The sequence below is a fragment of the Spodoptera frugiperda genome, chromosome 27 (genome assembly GCF_023101765.2).
Source record: "Spodoptera frugiperda isolate SF20-4 chromosome 27, AGI-APGP_CSIRO_Sfru_2.0, whole genome shotgun sequence".
Classification (NCBI taxonomy): Eukaryota; Metazoa; Arthropoda; class Insecta; order Lepidoptera; family Noctuidae; genus Spodoptera; species Spodoptera frugiperda.
This window is the reverse complement of record NC_064238.1, coordinates 8,513,072-8,530,792: the sequence shown is the minus strand read 5'-3', so window position 1 is coordinate 8,530,792 and position 17,721 is coordinate 8,513,072. Positions and strand designations below refer to the sequence as shown.

Sequence of the window (17,721 nt, the reverse complement as noted above, 5' to 3'; positions counted from 1 at the left end):
TGTACGTCAACTCGGCTACGGCCAGGCGACCCCGCGCTTACGCCTCGCCGCCCCCTGGCTGACCTGGGGGCCTAGACAAAATCCAAGCGTGGACAAAGAGATGTGAGCACAATGTGTCTCGCGTAGATCTGCCTTCCATACCACGGGTTAATTTACCTGAGTAAGCCGTGATTTTTAGTTAACACAAAATTGTAACTAGTAATAAATGGTTGCCTTAAACCCGTTCTGGGATACACAACCATGATATTCTGCTACATTTTTATAATATTGCATCAAAAAATCTTTGTGCCGAACTTTCACCAAAAAATAATATTTGATTTTCACAAGCAAAAAATCTTAATGTAATTAACAAACATCATTTTCGCATTTAGAATATTTTCTTTTTCGTTTTCGCTAACGATGTTTTAACTGTCTATAAAGTATAAAGTATTGGAATAGATTACATTACATGCTTTCCTATTATTGTAATATTCTTGGGAATACATTTTTTACAATGACTGCGTAATATGAAACTTTGATGTATGTTGCTTAAGATGTTTGACATGTAATTTCAACCCGATAAGTACGTTGATCGTTCAATCTCCGGTACCTATATAGGTTTCATACTCGTATAACTTCTGTTAACTGTGACTTACGCTGATCTTGGATAAACGCTGTTGATATTGTACTTTCGACCTTCAGGCTTGTAGATATTTCTAAGTTCATCCAGTCGTTTATATTACGGGCGGGTTCAAAACCTATCAAGTACCATTATTGTTTTTTCCAAGTTTCATTCTTTACCAAGTTTAAGTGAATGAAAATATATAGCATAAACCAGAATCTCTAATTACAATACTCACTTTCATTTAAGAATTGATCTTAAATCATAAGTGTAACAGTTTGAAGCTGATATTTTTCATGTCTTAGGATCCTTTTCTGCCAGAGATGCTACGTTGCTGTGGATGCGTTTGGCTTCCACCAATAATATTCATTGGTACACATAGCTTAGCACTGGTGGAAACGGACTCAGCTAAGCTATGTTTTTATATAGAAAGATGCTATGGATGTGTGCTATGAATGGCTTCCCTACTATCGATACATCGCATACTCGAGCTGCGCATTTTCCTCGCACAGCTACTTTGCGGCAGCGCATCTTCATAGCACATCTTACTCGCACAGCTACATAGCTTAGTATCAGTGAAAACGGTCACATAGTTTCACAGTTTAGCTATTACATCTTCGTAGCATAGCTACATAGCACATATTTGATGGAAAAGCACCTTAAAATTCACTCAATTGTCTTTGTCATACTTCAAGTACAAATCCGACGTCCTATCACAAACATTCGAAACCTTTATAAATAAAAAAATACGTCTGATATGTCCTGAACACTGCAATATCATGTGTCATCTCACATACAGAATGTTGACGGTTCAATTATTAGCTCTGATATCAAGAGTATATAAGTAGAAACATCTATTTCCGTAAAACGATTACGTAGTACTTAGGTAACATGATCTTTATTCGTATTTACTTTAGATTCAATTTGTACGAACGCTACTCTCGCGGTAGTTACAAGATTGTAATTTTAGCTCATCATGTTTTAAATTAATATTTTCAACATGAAGTGTGTATGGGGTTATATCTGGTTTATTAATAGTAATTGATTCATCCCCGTCCAATTCTTCGTCGTACAATTATTGACCAAGAGTAATTTTTACCTAAAATATACGGAGTCGGAAAAGATTGAAGGTCAAAAACTACCTATAACAAATATATGTTATTTTAATTTTGTACCCCTAATATTAATTTATTTAATTAAATAAAACACTCAATATACTACCTACTACATAATATTTACAACTAAACTAGAAAACTTAAAAACTAAAAATTATAAACAAAGCATCAAAAAATTCATCTGCATCGACATGAATGGGAAAAAAGCATTTGATTTCCCTTTAAATCTCCGTACACTTGACGTATAACTAAGAACTATTAACAAAATGTACGTTGAGTAAGTTATACTTGGAGTCCACATCCTCACATCCACACATCCGTCCTACATAGGCAGTGCTCGCTGATATCTAAACCCCGGCTCGCACGGCTAGCTATTATGCTAGGCGTCTGTTTAATGATACGGACCCCCCCTAATCCGTTTACTTGCCGTTAGCGAAGCAATTTAGTAACGATGCTCCTTAATCCCCAACTCTGAGGGAACATAATTGCATAATAATCTTCAAGCTTCAACTATAATCGTGGATGTTGTACCTACGTTATTGTAGTCGAATTTATTAAGATTTTTTTTACATAAACATGAGAGTTATCTTGGTGTTTTGTTGACTGTGTTATTGCTTTATTTATTAATATTATACTTTATTGCATACATAAAGCACATTTACATTGTAATAGTGATTAGAGTACAATGGGCAGTCTTGTCACACACGGCGATTTATTCCAGACAACCTTTAATGTGTTATTGCTAATCGTTATAAAAATATTTCAATGTAATGATTGTTGATAGAAAGAAAAACATTTATTCCACACACTAAAGAAAACGAGTGAAGTACAGTACCCTTAGTACGAGTTTGCATTCCGTTGAACGAAAACGAAACGAGACCGCGTTTGGAGCTCTGATTGGCCGGCGCGAATAAACCAACGAATCAGAGCTCCGAACGCGGTCTCGTTACGATTTTCATTTAACGTAAAGCAAGCTCGTATTAAGGGTACAGAAAACCATTTCGGGAGTATAAGACCAACGTCCAAGTTTTATTAGGTTTTGAAGTTCAAACGTGTCATGTTCAAGTTTTTACATAAATAAATATAATGCGAAAGATGATGACGACCGACCAAAGTTTATGGTTAAGTAGGTAATGTACTTAATTATTATTATTAAACTAAACATATACCTACAGTTAGTTAGTTTTAATTGCTAGACTATGAACTAAACTAGTGTTATAATTGAATAATTATTGCAATTAATAAATTTTTTATTCGTTGAAATACTACACTTAATTCTTTCTTAATTGTCAAAGGTTAGAGCTTCAAAGCATTTATTTGAACTTATCCTAAATTAGGCACTTTTGAAAAACAAATCATCACACCTTTTAAACCTCGAAGGGTTAGGCAGTTAGACAGATGTTACAACCTAATTTCATTAACCTTTCGAAATAATCATAAACTTATAGAGCGATGTATAATTAAATTGGCGAGAAAATCTTGCTTATGTCACGTCATACATTGCTCATTGTCGATCAGCGTACCCCCGCAGCGCCCCCTATTGGACACAATAGTCGTGATAGATTGGGAAATAACATTACCCAAACCTACGTCCTATAGCAGACAATATGTATGTATATCTTATATGTCGGTCCGTGATTTATTATTGCGTAATTTGTTATTTCATTACTTTCCTTTGTTGATTGCTCCGAGCTGTCAGTGTATTCATGTAACTATCAATCCGATGTGTTGATTCTGTGTCGGAGGTTTTTTATTCATAACTTTATAAAGGTAAGCGTCCACAGGTTCATCGGACCCATCGGACGCAACGGATTTTAGTTTGTCTTGTATAGAAACTCATACAGCTGCGTCCACTGATCCGCATCGTACGAACCGACTATCGGCAATGTCTACATGCGATGCGTACTGATGACGTCATACGATGCCGGTCTGTGGACGTTTACCTTAATTATAAATTTTTGTAATTTAATGAATATCTTTGATTTTACATTTACTCTATCAACTACTAACATCGGTCGCGTTATAAACATTTATTTTGAAATCTAAACTTCAGATAAAACAGCAATTTTCTCATATCAGTCGATATCGATTCGTAAACAATCCGATATCTTAGATATCCGATTTCCTTTGAGAAATGGAGAAATTAAATAAAAGACGGTTTGGATCGGTTCTACGTTTGAATTACAAACTGTTGGGATACTGGATTTAGTGGTGTACACCGCAGAGAAGTGCACGGGGCTTACGTACGAAATACGGAACGTTGCCGCGGGATGCCGGCAGTCCCGGAATCCTTCTAGCGACACTCCGGGAATACCTACAGACTTAGAAATTAATAGAACGGATATCGTAACAGATTTACTTCCAACTTTCATTTTGTTTTCTCGTACCTGTTATATATTGGTTTAAACTTAAGTAAATGATTTGGAAATCACATTTTTTCTTTTAAAGTGAAAGTTCAACTGTAAAGTTATATTGAAAAATGAATTTTTAAAGTTTAGTTAGTTAGCTAAAAGTTTATGAACGTGAACAGATATTTGAAATTATTTAAACAACTATTATTTGTAAACTGAGATGATCTTAAATAGAATTTAATGGGAGGAAAAAATCTCGTTAGGCTACGGAAACTAAATATTGTCTTATAGGTACAAGATATTATAAAACATAGGCATTTTAGACAGCGCTATTCATCATCGTCAAATAAAAAAGCTAGAATATTTTAGTGACTAAAATACTATCTAGCTTGTTTACTGTAGGCCTAGGTTTACGGAAAGTAGGTACTACCAGTACTGACTTTTGTTAAGAGGTTTACCATTACCATGATAAAAAAACATCATATCTCTTATGTCGGGATTACTATACAACTATCGTTTGGTCTATTTTTATGTCTGTGAAGACAAATCGATATCTTAGATCCTATTCCCATCGAAATATGGAGAAAATGTATCTACATTGAGGGAAAACTCAAAAAAATTGTCTGTGAAATGTTAAATTAATCGATCGGGTTCGATTACCGCACGGAACAACATTTTGTGTGATCCATGAATTGTTATTCCTGGTCTGGTTCTGAACTTGTATGCTTGTAAACACATGCACAATACAGGAGAAAATCCTAGTATGAAAGCAAAGTATTTTAAAACTTATCTTAAAAATTGTTCTAAATAGTTAAAATACGTCATCATTAGGTGCCACTAACATAAATCAAATAAACAAATCCAAAGATAATCGTTGAAGTACTTACGCTTGTTGCGCTGCATACGAATTGAATACGCCTGCTATCTTCCCTTGACGACGCGTTACCTCGGAGTATCGGATCCAAACGTGCTTATCTCGACCGACGGTGCGTGGAGAAAGGTCCTTTCAACTTCCAACTTACATATTTAAGAGGCTGAAGATTTACGAGAGCTCTTTACAAACCTGTTTATAGACGTTGACGAAACGAACGACTTAGGCGACAGAGTATTGGTCGTAGAAGAAACTCTTGTTACAATTTTTCTGTTAATGGCGTCCTGTAGTTCTAAATACGGACTGTTTTGGTATTGGGATTAATAATCTAATAAATTTCCATGTCACAGTGTTAGTTACCGTACTCATCCGAAAGGGCTTTACCGATTTTTACCAAATTTTATATGCGTATTTAGTAGGTGTGAGAATCGGCTACTATCTATTATTTGACGATTTTTTTTTTGTTTTTATTTTACAATATATCTAGAAACTAGAAATAATTTATAAGGCAAAACAACGTTTGCCGGGTCAGATAGTTATTTATAAAGTTTGTATTTCCTGTTACCTAATACTATCTTATCATGATAAACTATTGAATGGGTTTTAGCGTGGAGGGCCTACAGAGCGCTAAGTTTCATATTTTTCGTTGAGTATTTTCACAATAGTATAAAAACAAATATATCACCAATTACAGTAATCTATCAACATGTAACCGACATATAATGAACCTGCGATACTTAGACGTTTCGTAATGTGAGGGGTCGCATTATACCGGATATGTTGATGATATCAGCCGGGCTGCACAACATATGCTAACGACAAGATAATGTTGAGAAAATATTAATTCTCGTAAAGGTAGCGTCTCTTGATGGCGCGGTTTGGTTCAGCGTCGCAAGGGCACGAGGCAACTTGACAGTTTGCCAACTATCGACCGATGAAATGATGTTAGTCAATGTCAACAAGCACTCCTAACGATTCATTATCACTTAGCAGACTTTTAACGTGTTCGCTACTATTTTAAGACTTAGAGAGATTTAAGTTTTAAGTTTTGTAGTTTAGTTGCTCTCTTATTCTAGTCACGACTGCTTAGTGGGACGTCTTCTCTCAATTTCTGTCTTAGGTGTAATACATTTCAAACAAAAACTCCAAACAAAAACGTTTCAACACCTACCAAGTTTTAAAGTTAAAAAAACAAGCTCAATAGTTGACTCCTTATTTTTACCTACCTCAACATTTTATTATAGTTCAGACAAGTATTGTACGTCGAACAACATTAAGTATGACTCAGAGACTTTAAAATTCTCTTATAAACTCGATAGCGTCGGTTTAACGAGGGAAACCATGTTCGATAGCTCTCGAGAAACTCCCGCACGAGTTAACACCTCACTTCTCCTCTAGAATGCACCACACCGCTTGTATAAGTACGGGAAATGAATCTTATACCCCTTCTACATTTTTCATATTTTTTCTATAGCCGACCCAGTTCTTTGTCAGGAAAATAAGGTTTCGCTTAAATGACGTCCTAGATTGTAATGCGAAGGGAGGCCCTTGTTTATTTATTATTTTAGACTGCATCATATACCTATATACAACTTGGGGAAGTAAGGACTACTCCTTTCTTCAATAACCTACGTAGTAAGTAGGCAGCAGATCTCTTTACAAATATAGCTAAAACCCTTAAAACAAATCCTAAAAAAATCTCATTTAAACATCCAATTACTTTGTACGCAATTCTAAGTTGGAACACTCAAAGTCTAACAAAAAGAGAAACACGAACCACGTAGAGTCGTTCTGTTAACAAATCATAAACCTGTGTAAAAATCTTGGAAAACTTTAATGACACAAAAGCAGTGGAGAAGCGATCAGTCACGAGGCACGTCGACGCCAAAGGACGCGACAACAAGCAACTTGCAAATTATCTAGCTATGAGCGATGGCTGTTACATCTCCCTATAAACATGAAAATATGGCACATGCCCTTCATCCATCTTATTAGTGAACAGTGTGTCAGGGATCGTGGTTTCCCTCCACATAACTTTTTAACACACGCTTTTCTCTCTATATGTACATTCGAGTATATTTTTAGTTCAGACAAACATACTGCCAACACTACTTAAAACCATTTTTGGCTTTAAATATTTTGTAAGTTGGAAATTGATAAAACCACACTATATGTTGGCTTAGTGCCAAACTATGAAACACAACAATGTAAACTCCTAGACAAAAAACCCTATCTTTGTAGTAGATAAAGTAGCTTTTACGAATATTTCTGGCTTTTAATCTAAAATGGGCTAATAAGTACTAACTAAGTACGAAGGATTAAAATTCTACTAATATTATAAATGCAAAAGTTTGTATGTTCGTTTGTTGGTTACTCCTTTGCGCAAGAACTGCTGAAGTGATCGGGATAAAATTTAGAACATGGGTAGATTATGGTCTGGAATAAGACATAGGATACGTTTTATATCCTGGGAACGTGGGCGAAGCCGCTGGCAGAAGCTAGTTATTCATAAACCTCAATTATAATTTCCAAAACCGCATGCCGCCATGCCAATACAATACAAAACTCCATACATTTTAAACTCTTTGAGTTTATTCATACTCACATACATTACCTCACGCCTGTCTCCCATAGGGGTAGGCAGAGACAATGAAACGCCAATTGCTACGAATCTTACATACCTCTTTTAATTTAACCTATTTTTAATTTGTAATATTCTATGTTAAACGGTTTTAATGAGCTATGTTTGGTCATCAAGATTAAGAGTGTGTACCAAATATCAGATCGAACGGACGTCAAGAAAGAAGTTAAATTCCAATTACTAAATTTGGCCCAAAGAAACAAACAGGTGAAGCTAAATAAAACCGTTTAATAGAAATAAAAGCCACGACTTATGTTAATTGCAATTAGAGAGTTTAGTAACAAACTTACGTATAAAATAAATATTTTTTACTTCATCAGCCCGACGAATTTCCAACCTATTTGCAATTCCAACCCTTATAATTTGATTATACACAAGGTGTCTTGGGGAATATAATTCATTTAGAGATTTCTTTTGTTCGGCCAGAGCAATTCCGTATTTAATGTGTAAGAATATAATTTAATATCTCACGAAATATTACCATCAAGAAAATACAAGTACGTAGATATACGAGTAGGTACGTACACGTTAATATATTCACTTTAATAAACCCCGTTCTCTTTGTGCTCTGATTACCGTTCATAATCTAATGATCATGAACAATTTTCTATTCAAAAATTGTCTTATTTTATATTAAAACGAAATGTTCAATATTACACACGTCACAGTCTATAAAAAGCGAATCTAAAAAATAGTTTATTACCAATAGTGTCCCACGTGTGCATTGCGTTTTATATCTGAAACCGCGCTCGAGACACGCCTCTCCCCGAGGAATTTACCTTTTTCTTCACTAAAAACAAATACCTATGTATGTGCCGGTCTACCTGCCCGCCACGACTGTATAATATTCCAATAATATTTGCCAACGATGACTGCAGAGGTCTCGAGAAAAACTTTCAACAAAGGTATCCGTTTCTTTATGTAAAATTCAATATTCAATACTTCGTTTAAAGTAAAATCTTTGTTTACCGAACTACTTCCAAATGTAGAAATATTGCCATCTATGGAAAAGTTATGACATTGTCAAAACAATCAAAATAAATCACAAAATCTATACAAAGTACTTTGCATTCGCATTATTAAAAACAATATTAATGAGACGCTGATAGGAAACACAATAGAGGAAAAAGCTTGGAGTAAATAACTTGGGATGTTGATAGACTTGAGCGATGGACTGAAGGTACCAAGCAGAATATAAGTGAAACCAGAGTATCGCCTGTTACGCTAATGGACTCGGACCAGCAGATATGAAATTCTGCATCCCGAAAGAGCTAATCACACAATGCAACTCTACAATAGGAGACTGTCAAGCGTGTGTTATCAGATTCTTCATGTCAGCGGCGGACTTTTACTTATCAGTGGCTGGAAATTGTTTAGTGCTACTCGGATACTTTTTTGGTAAAATGTACTGCGAGGACTACAACCCGTGTCTCTGGGCGAGCACTCTCATACTTTTCGGACACTTCCTCGCTCTGATATCCGACACGTGCAGCGTCTTAGAAGACATTTTTTACTTCAAGCATAATAATACGCGGCGCGATTTTAGTGTGAACAGATACTTCGTTTTCGCAAATATTCTCTCTATCATCGGTGAGTACAAGGAGTTGAAAACGTCGCTCCGTAATACTAACGCGATGTCGGCTGCTGGATAGAAGCTGGTTTCAAATGTTTGACTTAGATTATGTTCTCGAAGTATGCGTGCCATATGTAGGACATTTCCTGATGGCATTGGGGTATGTTTTTGAACAGTTTGAGACTCTCCCGCCTCCTATTCCAAGCGCCGTCGTGCTTTTGGGACATCTGTTTGTGCTGTCGGACCCCCGCGCTCTCTCATCCGAACGACCCAGCGTACAAATCATAAATATATTATTCTTACTCAGTAACATTCTAATGTTTATCTACGACATAGTACTATCACTAGACATAGTCGAATAAGACACATTCATACATGGGATAATGTCACGGTAAGATTTACAACACATAATGGTTAATGAATTGTTTAACTATGAATATAAATAAATATCTTGCTGTGAAAAAATGTTGTTGTTTTACATGATCATTATGTAAGTACCGAGTAAATTGATGTTGGTGTAAATTTGAGGGGCAGGGTTCAACGTAGGACAAATTATAAAGTAATAAATAATCCTCTTGCAGCGGTTAATTAATGAAAACGGGGTTTAGGTATTATAACAGCATTTTAATTGGTTACGTGATAATGTTGGCACAAGAAAATTAAAACTGTTTCCCGGGGGTGAGTAAGCGAACTGCCAACAATGAAGTTTGTCACTTGTAGTAGACTTAATGAGGATTTCGAAACTAAAATAAAAACTAAATTAAGTGGTACGCACTTTAAATAACTTGTCTAATTATTTGTTTGTAATTAAAATGATACCAGAATATTTCTAATTAATTTCAGTCAGCTTCAGTTTAGGTACTATCACCTTGAAGAACACAAATTCTTAGTTCTTTTTTTTCAACATAAATACCACATATGACTTGACATCGTTACCCATAAGAACACCTAGTTACCTAGTTACGCAGACAAAGTTCGAGATATTAGGACAAGCAATTTAAGGCTTTAGGACCTCTAAGTGAAGCTTATCGCAAATGTATGGAGGCTCCGCTATCGCTTTATGTCGAACGAGCTATTCCGAAAGTGTCTACACTCCCATTCAAACGGAGATCCCGGTGAAATGTGGACTTATGTGCGATACAGAATAGTAACGTGTATCTGAACAAATCTCCATAAAAACAGCGTAAAACATGTTTCTTTGAGAAGGTTTTGGTGGAAGTGGTTGTATGATACTTTTTGCCAATGTGAAATAGATCGAATATTTTTATATAAGTAAGTACCTAGTCCTCGTAAGTATGTCCTTAGTAAAACGTTTAATGTAATTGTAGTAACAAGGAGAGTTTCCAACTAATTCGGTTTTATTCCACTCATCGTGAAGGACTTTTCCTTTAAAGAAACGTTTGTCTAAGCTCCATGGTAACAAGAGATAATAATCAAAGGACTTCGCGCACTGCAATATCAGAAGTGCGATCGCGACCTGAGTTGTCAATTTGGCACATTTTGTACGATCCCAAGAGTCCTTCTCCCTTCGAGAGCCCTCGTGGCCTCCAATGACGCCCCGCAACCACTTTTTATCGCTGCAACAAAGAAAAAATAATTATTAAAGGTCACTCGATGTCAAACATCTTCGTTATTTTATTGAAGCTAAACATTTTTTCTTTGAGATTATGTTTTCTTGTCGTTCTATAAATATCTCCTGCTGTAATGACTATCACTGCGTACCTAAGTAGGTACTAAAGTATTTACAACAGTAGTTGGCACTCAAACGAGATACTACATAGTAAAATACGTTGAGACATGCTTGTGTAAGTCACTATTATACACATTTTGATAGTCACTATTTAGATTTTAGTAGTAGTTAGTACCTACTTAGTACATATACCTCCATTTAGGATCATCTAGAACTAAGATCTTACCTACACTTACTACGTTTTATGTCATTAGACCTACCTAAGATCTGTCCTCCTTTATGTTCCACGTAAGATCTTTTATATCATTGTAGTCTCTTAAACAAAAAATACGAAACATTAGATAGAAAAAACGACACTCGTGAACTTCACACGTCTAATGTCTAGTCATACTACTAAGCACTGGAACTACATGTGAGAAAAACTAAAGAAAAATTCAGTTATAAAGAAAAAACTTGTGGAAATTTCTTTGTCCTCCTAATGATAGTTGTTACCGTATCTTTGTATTAGGGTCGCGGTCCCCATTGCGGTCCTCTCACTCAGTAACTCGATGTAACAAGCGCCCGTCGCCACCTAAGTTTTAACTCGATACATTATGATTATAGAACGGAGTAAGGATGCGAAATGCGATTTTTTTACAAGAACCTCTTATAGAGGATAACGTTCAAAATGCTGTGACAAAGCCTTGAGAGTTTTAGCTTAAAATATTACGACAGGTTTCTTTTTTTTATTGTCGGCTCTGTTGGTCTAAAATCGTCAAGTTATTCTTATGTGCACAAGACCAGTGTGCTAAATTGTTCTGATTCTTAGCTTAAACTCGAGAATCTTAATACAGTCGACTCTCGATAATTTGAAATTCGAGGAACTCTTCAAATATTTCGAATTAACGAATGTTCAAAATATCAATTGGTTCATTTGAACTTGCCTCAGAATTGAAGTACGGTACTTTATAACTGAAAAATTCTAAGATTTTTATGTCTCTTTCTCTCTGCAACGTATTATCAAGAGTCTGAAGTCGATAAACTCAACGAATTATTTACATAGCAATTATTTTTTCGTTCGTATTACCAAGTATTACATAAAAAATATTGATTTAGTTCAAAATATAAAGATACTAGCGGACCCGACAGACGTTGTCCTGTCTACACGTCTTTAATTTGAAAATTTTAAACTTTTTTTAATACTCGTAAGCTAAAACATTCTGGACCATTTTGATGAAAATTATTATTCAAATGTTATGACAATATCTAACGTCATTAATATTTGACACTGCGATGGTAGCGCCGTCTGTCCGATCCAATGTAAAACATTCCAAAATCAACAACTACCTACTAATAAATTAAAAATTATTTAAAAAATCATTTTCCAGCAGACAAAATTGTGAATCTAAACCATTCTCAGATCCCCTTGAACACACTCAAAAAATTTCATCATAATCGGTCCAGTCGTTTAAAAGGAGTTCAGTGACATACACACTTACAGAAGAATTATATATATAAAGATTTTCTAGAGACTTATAGATGTCTTCGAATTATATATTGAGCAGTTTGAATTATCGAAAGTCGACTGTAATGCCATACACGTCTTCCAAGATTCAATGATGGTAAGCACAATTAAACTAACATCAACGTAGATCAGACACAAGTCGTCGTAAATTATAGTAATATGTTATGTTCCCTTGATTGTAGAGGTATAGCTGTATGCCATTCAATCAATCGGCCTGAGTATCAGCCCTTTACATTGATAAGACGTTTCCTTTGACGCGTCTCCCTTTGAGAACACGCGAATCCGACAATATCGATAAATGTATTCACCGAGTTAGAGTCAATTTTAAACCTACATTACGTAAGACAATATGTATAATTTAGTATTTTTATACATTTATTAATTGTATTGTAATTAATTATGTCATTTATTAGTTGTAACATCAGAACAACTTAACATCCTGTAAGTGGTCACTGCTGACCAAAGAACTCGTCTCCCACGGAGAAGGTTTCAGCATTAATCACCACGCTTGCTCAATGCGGTTGCCGATTTCAAACTTATAATCAAAAATTATAGCCCAGGTTTGCTCACGATGTTTTCTTTCACTGTTTGTCAGTGGTATCTAAATAATCTTAGAATGTACATATAACTCGAAAATGTCACATTCATAGCTGTTGGTGGGTTTCGAACCCGCAATAAGCATAGCAGGTCTCTTATACCTTCAGGCCACCACGACATGAGTATTAATTGTAAGATAGATACTTAATTTATTGCTAGATTAGGTGTAATGAATATAAATACATACTTCAAGTATGTTACGAGTAAGTAACATAGTTTGAACTACCACGCTTTTCTGTGATATTGATCACTTTAGAAATGAATGAGCAATTTAATTTTTGCCAGAAAGTGTTGTAGAAGTGCCACACGGTCTCTCCTCATTGACCTAATCAAACACATTTCTAAAAGATCCTAAGTCTATAAACTCTAGATAATACAACAATTAGTACTCTAATACGGTATAACTAAAAACTAATTAGCCTAAATGCCAGTGGCAGTTGAATGGAGAGTGAATCAGAGTGGCGGGAGCAATATTACCGGCCCATTCAAAGCGCCGCTGCCAACCTGCCGGCTTAAATGAGCAAAGAAAATTAGAAAACCGCTCCCTTTAGTTCCCGCTAAAACTTTACTAGTTTTACTACCGACTGACAAAACTAAAGGATGATCCGCTTTTTTATTTAATAAAGTTGTGGTAATGGACTACTTATCTATGATTGTATCCTCGTCTTAGTAGTAAAAATCGTCATAATTATATTCTCAATACCTAGTTGATGTTTTTACTGTTTCTATTGTCTCAATGATTATTAAAATTCAAAAACATCGTTTAATTCCTCAGAGTAGAGGTGAACATCAGAACATGTAAATGTAACACCCACTTGTCACCAGTTATGTTATAAGTCGCTTGTATTAGAGATAAAACTGCAAAATTACAGAACTAATTGTGTTTAAACAACATAACAATTTTCTAAAATTAGGTAAACTACAGAATAATGTCTCCAAACATCGTAGTAGTAGATAGATTACTACCTATTTACCATAAATGTTATTCATTTCTCAGCACTAGTATATTAGTCTTTTGAATAAAAATATGTTTAGCTACTGGAAGATCCAAGCAAAAAAAAACATAAATTAGAAAAAATATGATTGAACATCTATGTTCGAAATTGACTTATGAACTACGTCTAAGTCGAATTTAACTTTATTAAACTTTGACCATCCATCAAACGAAATATTCAAAGCAGAACGTATGACTCAATACATACCTACTTTACTTAGTTAAAAACAAAATTATTCCGTCGCGTCGTCTCCCAACAAACTTGATACAGAAAAAAACATGAAGATAGATGTCTAGCTAATCTGTAACATACTGCTAAACTCCTACTAAATTATTTATGGAACTATATTAATAAAAGTTCCGAATAAACTTTAATGTCTAGTTGCGAATTAGAATATAGCGAGCGTAGATCATTATAGCGAGTGTAGATCATTATTAGAAATTAACAACTCAAATAAATTTAACAAATGTTAACAATGTTAACAATCGCCAAATAAATTAATTATTATGTTATCGGCTTACTCACGTAACTGTTTTATGAGGAACTCTAACATGGCTTGAAACTAGTCGAGTAAATCGCCAAATAGTACCATCTATAACCAAAACCAACTATTTAATCTTAGCTATAGGTTGTAACATATCGAAATGATATTATAAGATATTGAATCGAATCATATGTGGAATGGAGGCAGCAAACTAGCAATCAAATCAGTGCACGAGAACGAGCAATCATTGCATGTCAGCGTGCAATTACAGTCACATACATTCGAGTTGACTAGGTCACTGGGATACACAGCCATTGATTGCCTCCAGCGTATGAAATTCTAAGATACAAGACTACTCGGAAATTAGTTTACGTCGTGAAAGGATTCCAAATCGAAACGTTTTACTCCTACGCTTAAAATCGAAGCATACTTCTCTCAGTATACAATAAAACATGTAACTAAAGATACCTTTTATTCTCTCACAAATATTAGGTACTTACTCAGTAACGTCTATTTGAAATCGAAACCTGAAACGACCTTTCAAAACAATACCAAAGGTCCCCCAACTCCTATATCAGGTATACAATTTGAGAATCATGATGCTTAGGGAACCCTTTTTACATAAAGTGAAACAAAAAATAGCGGTTCGGGCTGGATGCCAAGACTTCGATCTTAAAAATTCCATATTCCATAGTAAATGACATTGTTTGAATTTGTTTGGAGAGTCGCAACACGGCTGCGGCCCCGTGTTACTTAATATTCAAGCAATTAAACCACCACTGGACTTGAAACATCAAAAAGGGTCGTATCTATTACCAAGAATTTGATTATCTTTAAAAAGGTTTACTCAGTTTTCTTCAAACTCTGAATCTTGATTTCAATCATCAATATTTTGGTACGTTGTTGCACAGTAGAGCTTTCTTTAAGAAATAATAATAGAATGTAAAAGTATAAGGAACGAATATTATGTTCTCTTTCTAAGTACGTCTATTTAAATAATATGACAAAATAAAGGTACATAAACTCTTAAACCGCTTTCATGAGTTTTAGTTCTATTATAATTAGGTAACAAGTCTTGAAAAACAGAATCTTTACGTTGTTCCTATTGCCTTTACTAATTCTGAGATAAAAAAAAAAAAATAGATTCCTAGAATTCTTAAAAAAGTACGTAGGTATTATCTTCCCTTTCAAACCGCTTATCTTCTTTTCATTTCACCATTTTGAAGCTAAATATCAAATGTTCAATCTCTGTGTACAGCATTTTACAAGTTGACGCGAAAGGAGCAATCTACTTGACGACTAAAAATGGAACGTTTCCAATATCGCTGACATCCCTGAAGTCCCGAGACGACGCTACATCGCAACACACTCCAAGCATTTTGTCTGCGACCGCTAAAAATCTCTCACACAATACCTCGGAGACGGAACATGACTACTGGGATTCCTCAGAAATGCTGCTCTCCAATTACATAAACGGCACATACGACGAGCTCGATGCCTTTACCTTGAAACAAAACGCTAAGCGAAGCATTAACGATGCAGTCTCCAAAAACATCACTATGGTCCTCGAAAACCTACTGAAGAATTACGAAAATTCACAGTTGCCTACACATGGGAAAGGTATGTCATGTCTCGTTATAGAAATTCTCTAAAAAACAATAGCTCCTCGTAAATCTATTTCGCCGTCATAACTTTCCCCATCGTAGACAAAACGTTAATCAAAGTAAGTATTGAGTTATGTACGGCACTATTGTGTCAGCCTCGTCTTTGTGTAGTGCCGCGAAATATCTCTTATATTGTACCTACATCGAGATAATTTATTTGATGTGTTTTATTTCAGGTTATCCAACTGTCGTACAGACTAATATCCTTATACGGAGTATGGGGCCCGTTTCTGAACTAGATATGGTGAGAACTAACTTTATATGTGTAAGATTAAGTAACACACATAGACAAGAAATAAAATTGATGTTAATTAATTTTTTTTTTTATTACCTTGCTACGAATATGCTACGCAACTGCTACGCGATTTCTACGACTACTACGCGTTGCCAAGAGTGACTACAATACTAAAAATTGATCTTTTACTATACTAAATATTGTTTTTACACGTTTATTGCAATTTAAATATATTATTACCACTTAGTAAATCTTCTATGATAGAGACAAACCATACAAACTTAATTTACACACATTTCCTTTGCTACAAATCCAAGAGTTGTACAACACTTGAGTTAAAAACAAAGAAAGTACGCGGCCATGAATAAAAGAGTGTTTTCTCAAAGCACAATATTGAGTTAACATAAATATTTTTGTGTAACAGGATTATTCAATGGACTGCTACTTCAGGCAGTATTGGCGTGACACGCGGCTGTCTTTCCTCGGTCCCATCCGCTCCCTGTCACTTTCTATCAAGATGCTGGAAAGGATTTGGCGGCCAGACACCTACTTCTACAACGGAAAACACTCCTATGTGCACACTATTACTGTCCCAAATAAGTTGCTCAGGATTAGTCAGCACGGAGACATTTTGTACTCCATGAGGTAAGCACGTAAAGCCATGTTATTTACTTTTCTTGTTCTGTCAATTGTTTCTATGTAATAGCCGTATCACTAATATTTTTGTGTTATGTACGCGTTTTAATCACATTATTTGTATAGATGAAGATGTAACAAATGACACAAAATGTAGTCGACACTGCTATAATAATTTATCACCACGTGCATATTCCCATATTTTTCAGTTATGAAACTATTTCTACAGTTTAGAATAACAAGACCATTAGTCCCGTCAATCTACGATAAAACCAACGACAAAACTTTCCTACAACTGACGTGCACAAAACGAAAAATCCCAATTAACGTTTGAGAATAATTAATTTCATACCCTTTACACAACCAAAGCGTCGGACATTTTTAATTGGCAAAGTGAAAAATATTCTCTGATCCGATTACGCCGTGGAGTTTTCATTGAACGTAAAATCCGAGTATTCAAGCTTTTAATAAAAAAAAAGCGCACCATTGAGATATTGTTTGGATTTATCAAGATTCTCTTTCGCTGTCTTCTCATCTGCTAGTGGTTTCGGGACAACGAACAATAAAGTTCAGTTTTCTAAAGAAGTAGGAGATCATGTTTAGAAAATGTGTGGTTGGCAAAGAAGCGATATTTCTTTAATGCTAACTTTCTGTGGACATTTAGCATTTGTAATAAACTTATGTGTACCTATCATTCTTTACTACATTGCATAAAACAAAGTCGCTTTCTCTGCCTCTTTGTATGCTTAAATCTTTAAAACTAC

The 17,721-nt window shown here is 35.1% G+C and overlaps 1 protein-coding gene across 2 annotated transcripts in view; it reads left to right on the top strand.

The window, feature by feature from the left end:
• The window catches only part of LOC118263641 (gamma-aminobutyric acid receptor alpha-like), a 28,445-nt gene that overhangs the window by 6,271 nt on the left and 4,453 nt on the right, over positions 1–17,721 (top strand). For both annotated transcript variants that reach the window (XM_050705669.1, XM_035575747.2), the window contains exons 2-4: positions 15,681–16,042; positions 16,263–16,330; positions 16,746–16,966. In XM_050705669.1, the coding sequence (XP_050561626.1) occupies positions 15,681–16,042; positions 16,263–16,330; positions 16,746–16,966 (651 nt within the window). The remainder of the gene's footprint in view (positions 1–15,680; positions 16,043–16,262; positions 16,331–16,745; positions 16,967–17,721) is intronic.